Source organism: Stegastes partitus, unplaced genomic scaffold (genome assembly GCF_000690725.1).
Source record: "Stegastes partitus isolate 25-593 unplaced genomic scaffold, Stegastes_partitus-1.0.2 Scaffold526, whole genome shotgun sequence".
NCBI classification, from domain to species: Eukaryota; Metazoa; Chordata; class Actinopteri; family Pomacentridae; genus Stegastes; species Stegastes partitus.
The window spans coordinates 66,587-80,258 of record NW_007578257.1 but is presented as its reverse complement, the minus strand read 5'-3'; the positions used below and the strand labels follow the sequence as shown (position 1 = coordinate 80,258).

The window sequence follows — 13,672 nt, the reverse complement described above, 5'->3', positions numbered from 1 at the left end:
TATTTTAACAGTTTTCACTGTTGGGTGAGAGAGGCGGTCTTGGCTGACATGATTTGTGTGATGGAACTCGTCGTAGGAGAACGAAACGTTGACAATAGATTGTCCTTGGGTAGGATAACATTCACTGAAAATATGAAAAGATTTGGTTGAATTCTCACAGCAGTAGAGCTTTCTACTTCTGAACATTTTTTAGACGATTTTTGGTCATTTTTGCAAAAAAAACAAAGACGGGTGGTGAAATCCCCCCAGTTTGACCAAATTTCCTTAAACTTAGACTGAAGTAGTTTTGGGTGGACCCCTTTAAACTGGCAAAGTTTCATTGAAATCGGTGAGATGGCATGTGCCACCCCCGCCTGGTCCTATCGTGGATGCACTCTTAATGGCAATTTTGCTACCTATAAAAACAGAGTTGTCTGTAAACTGGTTAAAAATGTAAGAATGTTCTTGCTTTTCTCTCGTCCATGAACTGTTTCATGAACAAAACTGTCAGTTGCATGACTTCACTTCTGCCAGTTGATGGATTTTGCTGCTATTAGTTTTTAAAATTAAGTATAAGATTAGTGGGGAAAAAATATAAGAATAATTGGTATTTGGAAAGATGGCATAAAGTGACTCTGAGGGTCTGTCCAGGGGCTTTATATGAAGTCATGATGATGAAAAATATCCTTTTGACCAACTCTGGCTTATTTACGTCAATATAGTTAATACACCCATCAGCCACAACATTAAGACCACTGCCAGGTGAGCATTGATCTTCTCGTTACCATACAACGGTCTACCGGGAAACCTTGGCTCCTGGCATTCATGCAGGTGTTATTTTGTACCTCAACAATGCTGCAGACCACAAGACAAGTGTCCTCGTTCCATATTGTCCTGCTGGAAGAGGACAATGGAGCCACAGCGAAGAGCCCACAGGCGCTGACCCGACCTCCAGACTCCCAGACTCCCCAGATCCCAATCCAATTGAGCGTCTGCAAGATGCACCAGAACGAGCCGGTTCCACACGGGCCACAACACACAGGACCCAAAGGAACCACTGCAAACGTCCTGCTGCCAGACATGACAGAACCCCCCAGAGCGTCTGTGTTCACGCATGATGGGTCAGCATGAGGCGGACATGCACAGTGTCAGACGGGCGGTTTTAATGTTGTGGATGATGTATTTATCGTCCGCAGCCACTGGGACTGGGATGGTTTCTTTACCAGCACTGCTACAAGGAGAAAAGAAAACACGGAATCATATAGTTCAAGTTGTGTTTGGAAAATCTCACTTAATGCCCCAGGATGACAAAAAAATGTGGCTTAAAGGGTTAAAATGTGACCTTATTGGTAGTGAACATAATTACCAATCAGCAGTGTGCTATCAATCTTCTGTTTTGTCAAGGTGCCAGCAAACAACATGCTAATCTCCTAAATGCTCATTTATTCAGTCTTGTGGTTCACGCAGCTAAAAGTCTTCATAAGAACAGTGCATTTGCAAAAACAGAAACTCCATCTTCACAAATCTTCAGAAAACCCACTTTTCCATCGTCTACCTGAGACAACATCAATCAAACTTAACTTGTCTCTATCTTTGTCACTTCTACTGAGTCAAATCCACTCAACTTCAGTTTCTGAAAACCTACAAAAATGGAATTATCTGTTTGCAAATTAACTCTTCATATATTCTTTAAAAAACCTTTCCTCCTTCCTCCAGAGGTGTCGGCCAGCTTCAAGTTGGGAACGTCCGTCAGCTACACCTTCAAGGAGCCCTACGAGCTGAGCAGGAACAGCAGCGCTCTGCCGTCCTCCATCTACTCTGACATGACGCTGAGAGGAGAGAACGTCTCGCTGAGCTTCAGGACGAACCAGAGTCCTGCTCTGCTGCTCTACGTCAGCTCCTACTACAGAGAGTACCTGGCCCTGCTCATCAACAAGCACGGTGAGCAAGACGAAACCCTTCTTCCCTCCTTGAACCCTCTAAACAACAAGCAGTTCCTGCATGTGCTTGGCTCCTGTTGTTACTCACTGTAGGTTCATTTGTTCATCATGTTCATCATGTTTAACGTGACTTTCCAAGTATCCACAGGAGTTACTAATACTACAAAAAAATCTACTACTATTCTATGTACTAGAGATTTAGGTTTAGATAGAGTACTTGTTCATTTTTAATTTTCTAACCCGTATTTCTGATCTCCGCATTACAACAGCCTCGAGAACTTTTGTTAGTAATTGATGAATTGCTTCCCAGTTGTGCAGAATACAAAATAAATTTAGTGCAAGCAGTTATTTTGGGATAATTTTTAAACAAGACTTGTAGAATAAAGTGATTTTGATGAACCGTAACAATTATTAACTTATATTTACAGTTGTCCTCAAATTTATTCTGCCATTAAAGAAGTAAAAAAAAACAGCTGTCACTGAAATCAAATGAAATTGAGAAAAGTAATAATATTTTTTTTTTTAAATAATTACGAAAATCGTGATATTACTTTTAAATTGTGGTTCAACAGAAATATTTTTTAAGAAAAACAAAAACAAAAACAAAACAAGCATGATGGGACTCACAAACTACTATTTAGTTGAACAACCCTTTGAGCCAATCACAGCCATCAAGTGTTTTCTGTAACTCAATCAGACGTCTGCACCTGTTGACAGGTGTTCTGATTTTGACCCACTGCTCATCAGCAACGTGTTCTGATTCGTCCGGGACAGTTTTGTTTGTTTTTTAATTATTCTTTGCAACCACAATTCAAAAGCAATGTCTTCTTTCACTAAATTATAATTTAGCAAATTTTTTTATTTCTGATTCCTTTCTTCAGTTTCTAGTTATTTGAGTGACTCTTGTGACTCTCATCCCGTCTCCTTCGTTTTCCTTAACAGTACTTTTGCACTGAAACTTGCTCGTCTTCCTTATCAACAAGTTTCTTTCTCCTCTTCCTTCATTCATCATCTATCAAGTATTATTCATGTCCCACTTTTCTCGTTCTTCCTTCTGCCTGCTCTCTTTTTGCTGTTTTTTTTCTTATTTTCACTCCTCAACTTTTTCTTGTGACTTTTCTGGCTTTGACCTCTCAGCCTCTCGCGTCAGGATTTTCTCTCATTCTCTTTTCCTGACATCTTCTCTGAATATTGACCTTCTGTCCTGCTTCTTTCCTCCTCTGCATCATCAGAATCTGTCAGATCTTCCGCCCTTAACTCTGTCCAGCCTTGCCGGATAATGTGTTTTGTCTGAAACTAAAAAAAAAAAAAAAGTGTCCACCAGTATTATCACTGAGCCCTGATGAGAGCTGCAGCAGGAATAAGAGTTTGATGGGCTCCTAATGGGCGGCAGCTCAGCGCGCCGCTGAATAAAGCAGCTGAAAAGTTGCTGAAGTGTTTTCTAAACTTTTGTGTAAAATAATTATGTTGCGAGTTCGGCTTTTAAAAGTAACACGAAGCACTTTGAATTCAAAATTACATTTTCAGCATCCGGGAGTCTAATAAAATTGGCACTTTGCTGCTAGATTAGCTGTAAATGGATTTTTTTTGTGGTGCTAATGAGTCAGAGAAAGCTGACGGACAGCAGGGCATTAAGGTTTCGTGCTGACCGTGGACTCGTCAGGTAAATGGAATCGCACAATTAAATAGCTAAGAGCTCTCTCTGGTTTGGCCTGAGACGGCTCATTTCATTTTACCGTTGACTGCAGCTACACCTCCTCTGCCCAAACACCACTTCTTCACTTAAGGCCTCTTTTAAGAATACTTTCATTATTGGAGCAGTAGCAGGTAGCCGGAGGTCCTCGAAAAACTCAGGGTTTAAAATGATTTATTGTTTCTGACTTACACAAACGCTGTTGGAAAAGAGCGTTCTTTAATTTTCACTCTATTTTTAGCCGAAAATTTCCAACACGTCACAAGGCTTTTGTTAAATCTGCACTTAATGCGCTTGACTATTAGGAGAATTAATTAGATTTAATTAGATTAATTCTGTTATTGATAGAGAATTAGCTCTTATCCTCTTACTATAGAAATCTTAATTAATAGAGAAACCACCTCTTCAGATTCATATTTGCAGGATTAAAAGTGTGTTTACCCTTTTGGCCGTGATTATAGGACACAGCAAGGCCGTTTTCAGGAAAAGCTAAAACTTTGCCTCAAACTTTGAAATGATGATGATTCAAACTAAAATCCGTCTTTCTGACAGAACAGCCTTGAACGCCGTCTCCTTCTTTTGGAGATCTGAAATGAAGCAACATGGTTTGATGTGTGTTGTGTGTGTGTGTGTGTGTGTGTGAAGATAAGCTGGAGGTGAGATACAAGCTGGACAGCAGCAGAGATGCTGAAGTTTTAAAGAGCAACGTGAGGAGTTTGGCCAACGGACAGCTGCACACCGTTTCCATCAGGAGACTGACGGACTCTGTGTCAGTTCAGGTAAAACCACCTCGTCGCTTCATGAAGCAGTTTTGGTGAACACCGTACACATGCAGGAGACACAAAGCTTCACAGAAACACCTCTGGGGTCTCGTTTAAGGCTTTCTTAAACACCTAATCCGGTTTTCATTCCTCTTTTTGCCTTTTTTTTTTGGCTCTACCAGTTCCACAAAACACCGTATTTGCTTTTTCCTTGCTGTGTAGCTGCTCACTAGCTCTGCCTGTCTGCTGTGTGATGCTGAGCAGCTTTTCTGGGTAGATTTTCTGTAAACTATTTGCTGCCCTGAGATGCACTGAATATGCTTTAAAGATCCCATATGGTGAAAACCCTTTTTTTGTGTTTGTTATTAACTTGGATGTCTCAAGTAAAAGCCGGAAAAAGTCGTTCACTTTCTCAATTCATCTCCCACAACACTGCAGTCGTCCTCATATTTATTCATACCCTCCCATTAAAGAAGGCAAAACAGGCGTCACTGAAATAAGCTGAAATTGACAAAAGTAATAATAAATAAATAAATTACTGAAAACCATGACCTTGCATTTGAATTGTGTGATTTTGACCCACTTCTCATCAGCAAAGTGCTCTAATTGGTCTGGGACAGTTTTGAGTTTTTTATTTTTTTAATTATTCTTTTCAACCACAATTCAAAAGCAACGTCTGATTTCACTAAATTATAAAACAACAAATTTTTATTTATTATTACTTTTTCTGTTTCTAGTTATTTGAGTGACTATTCTGAATTGTGCCTTTTCTTTAATGGAAGGGTCTGAATACATTTGAGAGCGACTGTACATAGCTTCACAAACCAGTGAGTATTTTACTGAGCTTCTACTTAAAGTATTCGATTTGGAACGCAACCAGAGAGAGTCTTCTTCCTGAAGGGGCAGCAGCAGCAGCTCATCTGTATTTAAGCTACAGACACTGATACAGTCCTGATCGAATGCACCATCTTTGCAGTATTCTGAAAGACACATTCTGGGGACATGCGTGTGTTTCATAAGTTTCCCAAAAATGTACACAATGTTGGACCTTTAAAGGCAAAACATTGAGCTAACTTAAAGCCAACCTTAACGCTCTGTAACTCTGCAGAGCTGAATGATTCTTTATGATTTCAATTTGTTCAGCTGTAACGTCCAAAAATATCAATTAATGCCAATTTAAAGACAGAAAATGGACACCCATCAGTACAAAGACATCTCAGAAACATTTCTCTACTTGTTGGCTGGTTGTGGTAAAGAAATGCAACCTGAGTAGCTTCTCTACATGTTTTCAGTTCAAATATCCGTCTGACTGAACACTACACCAGGCGTGTAACAGCTGTGTAGAAGCTATGACCTGTGAGGGCTTTTTGTGCATGCTAATTCATGCACTGTATGTTGGCATGTTTTTTTACTCCTGCTGTATTGATGACGTTCTGCCTCCGCTGTGAAGCTGCTGCAGACGAAGTGAAAAGCTGCTTGACATTAACTTTTTTTTTCAATGTTTACCAATGCTTATCTCAAGGGCAAGTGAAATGACACACATATAGCTGTGCACTTAGGCAGTTTGTGTGTGTATTATGGTACAGTATTGTGATATTACTCAGTGCAATAAAACCGCAGTCAGCACTTGAGTCTCCCCTGCTAGCACCTGCCGTCCTGGATGCAACTGCAGCAGGGCAGCAGGGACGCATTAAAACAGCCACAGATGAAATATGAAGCATCTTAATCGTACCTGGATCTAACCTCCTACCTTGTTAACAATAGCTTCAGATGATATATGAGGTAAATTTTATCTAACCAGAAGCCAGCAGCCTGAATGTCTGTATAATTATCAACACCGTGAGATAAATAACAAGGTGACCTCGGCGCAGCCTTCTGATTCACTGTGCTGTGAGGCCCCAGTGAAATATGAGGTGCATCTCATCTTATCAGTTTCCATTACGCTGAACTGCTGTGTCTTTAGCAGTGCACAGGGAGGAGGGCAGCTTAGTGTGAAGAAAGACGTCTCGGCAACTATTTTTAACAGATTTCCATAAAATTGGAAATGTTTTGGTTCCAAAACATTTGAACTCTTATGTTTGGAGCACATCTATGCCTCCCTCAGAATAAATTTTTCATCTCTTGGGGACTCTTTGAGATGTTTTTCCTTCTCGTGCCCCCCTCAGACCAACGTTTTTAAATAAAGGTTACTGACCACTAGGCAAAGTAAAGAATGTATAAATCACACTTACAGGCTTAAACAACTCAAAACACCGTCTCTCCACTCAACTAAGCTCTGGAAATGTTTTCCTCAGATTGACCAAAATGCCAGAGAAGACTTCAACCTGACATCCGACGGAGAATTCAACGCCATCAAGTCCCTGGTTTTGGGCAGAGTGCACGGTAAGTGAGGAGGCCGGGAAAGCAGAGACAAAACCCTTTCAGTTAAAGAGCACTCAGACTCACACTCATTTGAATAACAGCTCTGAGACGTCTGGCCTCATTCAACTCTCAGCTCAGGAAAACTTAAGTGAATGTAGCAGCGACTTTAGCATCCAGGTGGATCCACCCACATGAGTTAGCATTCTGCTATGCTTGTGTTTCATTTCATAAAATGTTTGGGGTTAAGAGTTTTAGCAGTAAGTTCAAGTGGTCATACAGCTGCTGCAGGAACTGGTGTTCAGCTACTTCTGGTATCTCATTTGGAGAAAATCACAACCTTAACTTCTTAACTAGACAGGAAAAATGATCAAATATCTGGTGCAGAAAGGCACGTGTTACTGTGCACCGGTCAGGTTAGTCTATTTAATCTTTAGTCTTTATTTATTTATATGTAAATTATTTATTTATGTGTTTTTTGTTATTGTGCAAACATTTAAATGATTACCCTTTACATTGATCAGTATGCTGAATTCACATTGATGTGGTTAAATTCAAAACGAACCACTGTTAAGATGGTCTTTGTAAAAAATACATTATTACAATTTATCAAGAATTATTGATAGGGACAGAAATTAAACATTTTATATGATGAATCATTTCTGTGATGGTGCCCAGCCCTGAGTTCCTTTCCTTTAAATGCTATAAACCCTCGGATTAGCCAGCTACAAAACATGAGCGCTCCAACAGTTCTTGTGGCAAAGACTGCACCAGAATTATTCTTTTTTTTTATTGTGTTTCCAACTTCTCAGTGCATCTGCTCTTTTGTAGCCTGGTTCAAAGTCTCTCGTGAGGATTAATAAACTCGACACACACTTTATTTCCAGTTTATTAGGTGCAACTAGCTAAAACTAATGCAGCCGAAAATAACAGTCCTGCAAAACAAATGCTGCCTTCATGGAGGATATGAAGGAACTTTTCTGTGTGGTAATGTTGGAGGATATAGTTTGTGTTGCTGTTGAACTGAATTGCATTATACATGCAGATTTATCTGTTGTTTTATCTGCTTCATTGGGGGTAAATAGCAGATGCAGTAACCATGCAGTTCTCTCAATACTTCTGGAAAAATGTCTCAATAAAAACCAACATGAACATCATTAAGGAAGCATTTAAATAAATACAGGCATTTGTCAGTGCTGCAGTCTATGCAGTTTAAATGTACAGTCAAAAACTAGATGAATCTAAATTTTGTTTCATCCTGCAGCTTTGTGCATATTTTGGTTGTAAACTAACTGTCAAAGGAAATATATTGCACAAAGAATAGTAGTTAAGCATCAGTTAATGGGTGCAGAGTCACAGTAAACTACAACTATGTTTCACATTTTCACAAATTGGGGGAAATCTGGAAAATAAGCACCAGAACTTGGAAGTACAGCCCTCCTTCCTGTAGCTCTGCGTTTCCGCTCTTCTTCGGAAATCCCTCCCACCAGACTTCAAACATACGGTAATTCAAACCTCCTTCTCCTGATAAAAGTTCTTTTTCTTTCCACTGCACAAACACATCCTCTGCCAGCTTCTCTCACCTGATCTGGGTGACAAGCCTGTGATTGGCTCGAGTCTTTAGTCATAAGTAAAATCTAAAGGAGGTGCAGAAATCTGGTTTCCTCTCAGGTCACTTGAATTACAACACGCTTAAAAGGTTATTATGGAATTTTTGTCCCGATAACATCAAAAAATAAATAAACAAACTGCCCACCACAGCTTTAAGCCTGAAGAAAAAGTCCTCGCCCTTTGGGAGGCTCAAACTCAATCTTCATTGAGCTTCAGTGTGCAGCTCCGGACATGGACCTGTAACCGTGTTGGACTGAGACAGTAATTGGCTCTGTCATGACTTATTCATGTTCTCTCTGAGCGGCTCCATGAAAGACGGACTGAGACATAAGCTGTTAATAACACGAGGGGCTGAGAGGCTGCAGTCACACCTCTGTGATAAGACGGAGTCACAGCAGCAGCACACTGTGGCTTCAGAGGAAACACTGTGGCTGTTAATGGTGAAACACGAGGTCGCTTTTTGAAATAGTTTTCATCGGAGGCATCGATGCTTCATAATGAACATCAGAAAATTGTTAATTTTGCACAAAGTATACCCAGTGTACTTGTTTTACCCAAGTGACCCTTTACTAGATTTTTTAAAAATCTATTTAAGGTGTAATTCCACAAATGGATGCGTGATTGTGCCATTTTTAAGATACTTTTTAATCTCCTCTGCCAGTGTTGTGCAGGTGTGTGTTGCTCTGCGTTGTGCACTGGAGCAGGAATAATGGGATCAAAAGGCAGTGCTGGGGCAATACTTTTTACTGGCACTTCCTGTTCACTTAGATAGATATACTCAGTACCAACAACTTGTAAAAAAAATGTGAAAGAAAACTGCTAGCTCACTCACACTGTATGTAAAACTCATCTGAAAGTGAACATAAAGCTATCAAACCTTCACCAGACATGAACTGGATGGAACAGAGTTAATATAAAATAAGGTTACGTACCATTCATATCCTGGGAACAACTTTGCAAAACACATTTGTAGATCTGCGTCCAATAAAATGTGCAGATACACACAGGTGGCGATGATGATAAACTGGCATAAAAACAACCAATTTGGTAACCAGACAATAATATTTTGTCACAGAAATTGTAATTACTTGTATCTTTGGCCACAGTTTTCTATTTTGAGCACAAATTTGTCTTGTCTTTGGATTTTACAACAAATCTTATGTTACAGGTAACTAAAATTAACAATACAGGTGTGCGTTCCACACATCTTATGGCACAGCTGGTATCAGTTGTCTCAAGCTCCTTTGTGTTTTCTGGTGCCCCAGTTTGTGTTTTGACCTGTTAGCATGTGACCGGTCATCGCCTCTGTCAAACCAGAGGAGGCGGAGAGTCAGATCTGGATCAGAAAAGCAGCAGGAAAGTAGATTTTCCGTCGTCGTCCTCCAAACCTGTCATCCATCAGCCTAACTAATGGAGCCAGAAGGAATGCAGAGAGACTACGAGGGGGGGAGATAGGGGGAGATCTGGGGAGAGAGGTGATGCAGTGAGGAGCTGCCACGAGCTTCCAGGCTGCAGAAACGCTTCCTGCTGCTCTCATCAACATGCAGATGTGTCCCGGTAAAAAACCACAGTCACCTCTCAGTCATCTGCACAGACACTGATGTGATGTTAATGTCGGCTTTCACAGCTGCTGTTTACGCCGCTGTGAAGGAGCGGAGGTGAATGATGGAGGGGTCTGAGTCAATAAAATGAACAGATAGAGGTGCGGAGTGCACATCTGTCTCGCGGAGTGATGGATGCAGACTGTGCAGCTGAGAAACTGACAGTTTGTCCGTTGCATTGAAAGCCTGTGTGAGGTTATGTGTGTTCTATGTAGAATCAATGAGCTGCCACTATTGTCCCACTCTGATAACAAGGTAATGTGAAGCAGAATCGATGAACCTGTCGGTGTGTGTCATGATTTACTGCGCAAAATCACCCAACTGGTTGAGAGAGCCAGCCTCTTAGCAAAAGGTTAAAAGTTTAGTTACCGGTGCAGACAGATGGAGCTTCGTTTTTCAGTTCTTTCTTTGTTAATTAAAGCTTACAGCTCGTAAAAGTGTGCTCTGAAAAGCAGACTGTGAATAATAATTTTCTTTAAACTCGAGGCCGCCTGCTTTCCTTGTAGTGAAGTGATTTGTTTACATTTTGGGAAATGGAATTATTTGCTTTCTTGGTGAGATTTAGAAGAGAAGGTCTATACGACTGTCATGTCCATGTGGTAAAAATGAAGCTAGTTAGCATGGTAGCTTAGCTTAAAGGCTGGCAAAGAGGTGAAACAGCAAAGCCTGGTCAGGAGACACCTGCACATGAAATGAGTGAATTTAAATGACAATAATTTGTCAGACATTTGGCAGCATTTGAAGGAAAAGTCACGGAGGTCAAAGATTGACAAATGGTGAATAATTCCCTGTTTTAGATGTTTCCACATATTTTCACAACGTTTAATGTTTTTACCAACACAGTATTCCACTGCTTTAAAACGTAGCTCTGTGGCCTCCTTGCTGACAAATTTTTTTTGGACATTTTTTTTTAAATTTATATACAGTGAAAGGTATTATTATTATTATTATTATTGTTGTTGTTGTTGTTGTTGTTATGTGACACAACTGAGTGGTTTCAATAGATTCATATTTATCACACAGACACAGGAGGTGTATCAACCTTCTAAATGGACTGTCATCAAGAAAAACACATAAACATGTGATCCAAACTGTCAGATGATGCTTTTGATAAATTGGTGACACCTCACTGTAACCCAGCCTCTAATGCAGTCGTATGAACAACTATGGATCAGCCTGTAAGCCCATTATAGTGAAGACTGCTAATGAACTGATAATGATGACAATATGATATTAAGTGTTTTCAGAGAAGTTCTTATTCTCCAATAATAAATGCTCACAACTACAACATGTTGACAAACCATGTATTGAATCAGAATCACAAAACTTTATTGATCCTGGAGGCGAAATCACAGTTGCTCTCATTCAAAGTTGTAGAAATTTAAGTAGAAATATATGTCCTAAAAAATATAAACATAAAGCATGAAATGTAAAATGTCCATTGTTGTAATAAAATAAAAATACAGTCTAATGTTATGCAGTGTTTATTACCAAGTGACTGTTACTTGATTGTAAAGTTATTGACAATTGAATTTTAATATTCAATTTGTTTTAGTGTCACTTTTTAGATTGGACTAGAAAGAAAAAAAACATCTGTAAAAAGTGGATCACATCGTCACCAGTGAAGCTATATCTCATTTTCTTCTCAGAGTCTGATGACTTGGATCCGGACCTGGCCAGGTTGGCGTCTCTCGGTTTCGCCGGCTGTCTGTCGGTGGTCCAGTTCAACACCATCAGCCCTCTGAAAGCAGCTCTGCTCCACCCGGACACCAGCCCCGTCATCATCAGCGGACCTTTGGTTCAGTCCAACTGTGGCTCTGCAGCTTCAGCCAATCCCCACGCAGAGGAGAACACACACCACCTGTCAGGTAGGAGGTGGAGGCGTCGGGTCTCAGCGGTGTGATTGTGTGGTGGTGAGGAGGGTTAATGTCCACTGCTGTCTGCTGGTTATTAAGTTTGAGAAGGGATGTTTTCATTTTACGAGTTTGTGAGGAGTTTAATGTTTCTGGTGGAGCTGTGAGGACGTGGAATTGGAGATCATTTTCTGTTCTGTGATTTTTATGTCCTCACACCACAGTAGATGGTTTCATAACCCCTCAGTGTTTATGTAGTGTTTTTTTTGTTTGTTTTTTTGTACAAGTAGTTTAGTTTTGTTGTTGTTGTTGTTGTTGTTGAGGCGGTGGTTTGTGTTGGTAGCAAGTTTCTTGACCTGCGTTCGGTCTGAGGTCAGTAATAAAACCATGATCAAGGCAAAGCTTCAAACTGCCCAGAGGCCCCACAACTCGCACTTTTACTGTTTAGTTGTTTTTGGGGTTAATTCAATTCATGACAAAGCTGTTAAGGGCTACTTTATGTGTTTGAATTTTAGATCAAAACACAGCAATGAGAAAAAAGTCATTTGTTATTTTACACTTTTTGTGTGCAATTAGTGTATAAACATGTGTATCTTAATAATGATATTATTGAATTTATGGAACAAGTAAGTAAAGCCCAGCTCTACTTTTGTCTTATTGCTGTTTCATTCTGTTTGCAAATAAAAGTAGGAAAACCTCATTTTTTTTACTTTAGCATACTTTTAGAAGGCTCTGTAACTAAATATAATTTGCAGTTTATAAAATTTGAACAAACTAACAGCCAAAGTCTTTAAAAAACACACAAGTCAGTCATGCTTTTAGATGGCACAGCATAATGCAGCATAAAAACTAAATGACAACTTCCAAGTTAACTGTGAAACTGTTAACTTGGAAGTTGATAACTCAGGTGGTAGAGCGGTTGTCCTCTGATCGTAAGGTTGGCGGTTCGATTCCCGCCCCCTCCACAGTCGAAGTGTCCTTGGGCAAGACACTGAACCCGAAGTTGCTCCCAATGGCAGGCAAGCCATTGTCTCATTGTCTGTTGGTGTATTAATGTGTGTGTGAATGAGAAACACTGTAAAGCGCTTTGAGTGCCGCAAAGGTAGATTTTCTTTATAAGTGCAGACATGTTATGTTCAGAGGCAACGCTTAATGGACTAATGAAGCGTTAGGTTTATGTATCTCATTAGAGTAGCAGGGAGGTGGTTGGGGTGGATGGTGGGCGAACAAAACACCTGAACACAGATTTAACGTCCTGCATCCTGTCTGTGTTCAGGCAACAAACGCAATTTGGTTTTTGTGTCAAAAAAAGAAGACCTTGGTCTTTCCCTAAGCTAAACAGAGTGATGCCAGTGCCTAAACATGACCATTAAAAGTCCCTAAGAGTGAATGTTGTCGTGTGAAATTGGATATTTTGGTAAAGTAACATTTTTGAGACATGGCAGATAATGTTGACATGTTATAAACCCTATAATAATCCCTGAGGTGTCACAGTTCAGACACGGTTCCTTTGCTGTTGTATGTATACACATGCATATGGTTGTAAATCCTCCACCCACAATGCATCATTCCAGCAATCAAGCTGTAATACATTGCAGCTCAGAGACGATGTGACGTTCAGAGGATTGGAGGTAAACGAGGGTTCAGCAGTGCAGTTTTGCCACAGGTCATGGATCTAAAGTTGCTTTAGTAATAAAGTAAAGCCTATTTTTATGCACTGGAAATAATTGCCTGGCCATGTGCGTATGTGAATCACCCATAAGGCTTTAGTTAACAGCAGATGGGAGTTCAATTCATGCATTAATATTCACTGAGAAACATTTTAAAAGCAGTTATTCGGAGGATCATTTGCCCTCTCATTTTAAATGTCACAGAT

At 40.1% G+C, this 13,672-nt stretch overlaps 1 protein-coding gene across 1 annotated transcript in view; it reads left to right on the top strand.

Annotated features, from left to right (window-relative positions):
• LOC103361715 (contactin-associated protein-like 4) overlaps positions 1 to 13,672 on the top strand; it is a 161,583-nt gene that overhangs the window by 145,587 nt on the left and 2,324 nt on the right. Inside the window, exons 21-22 of the mRNA XM_008287871.1 lie at positions 6,668 to 6,755; positions 11,593 to 11,811. Coding sequence (XP_008286093.1) covers positions 6,668 to 6,755; positions 11,593 to 11,811 — 307 coding nt within the window. The remainder of the gene's footprint in view (positions 1 to 6,667; positions 6,756 to 11,592; positions 11,812 to 13,672) is intronic.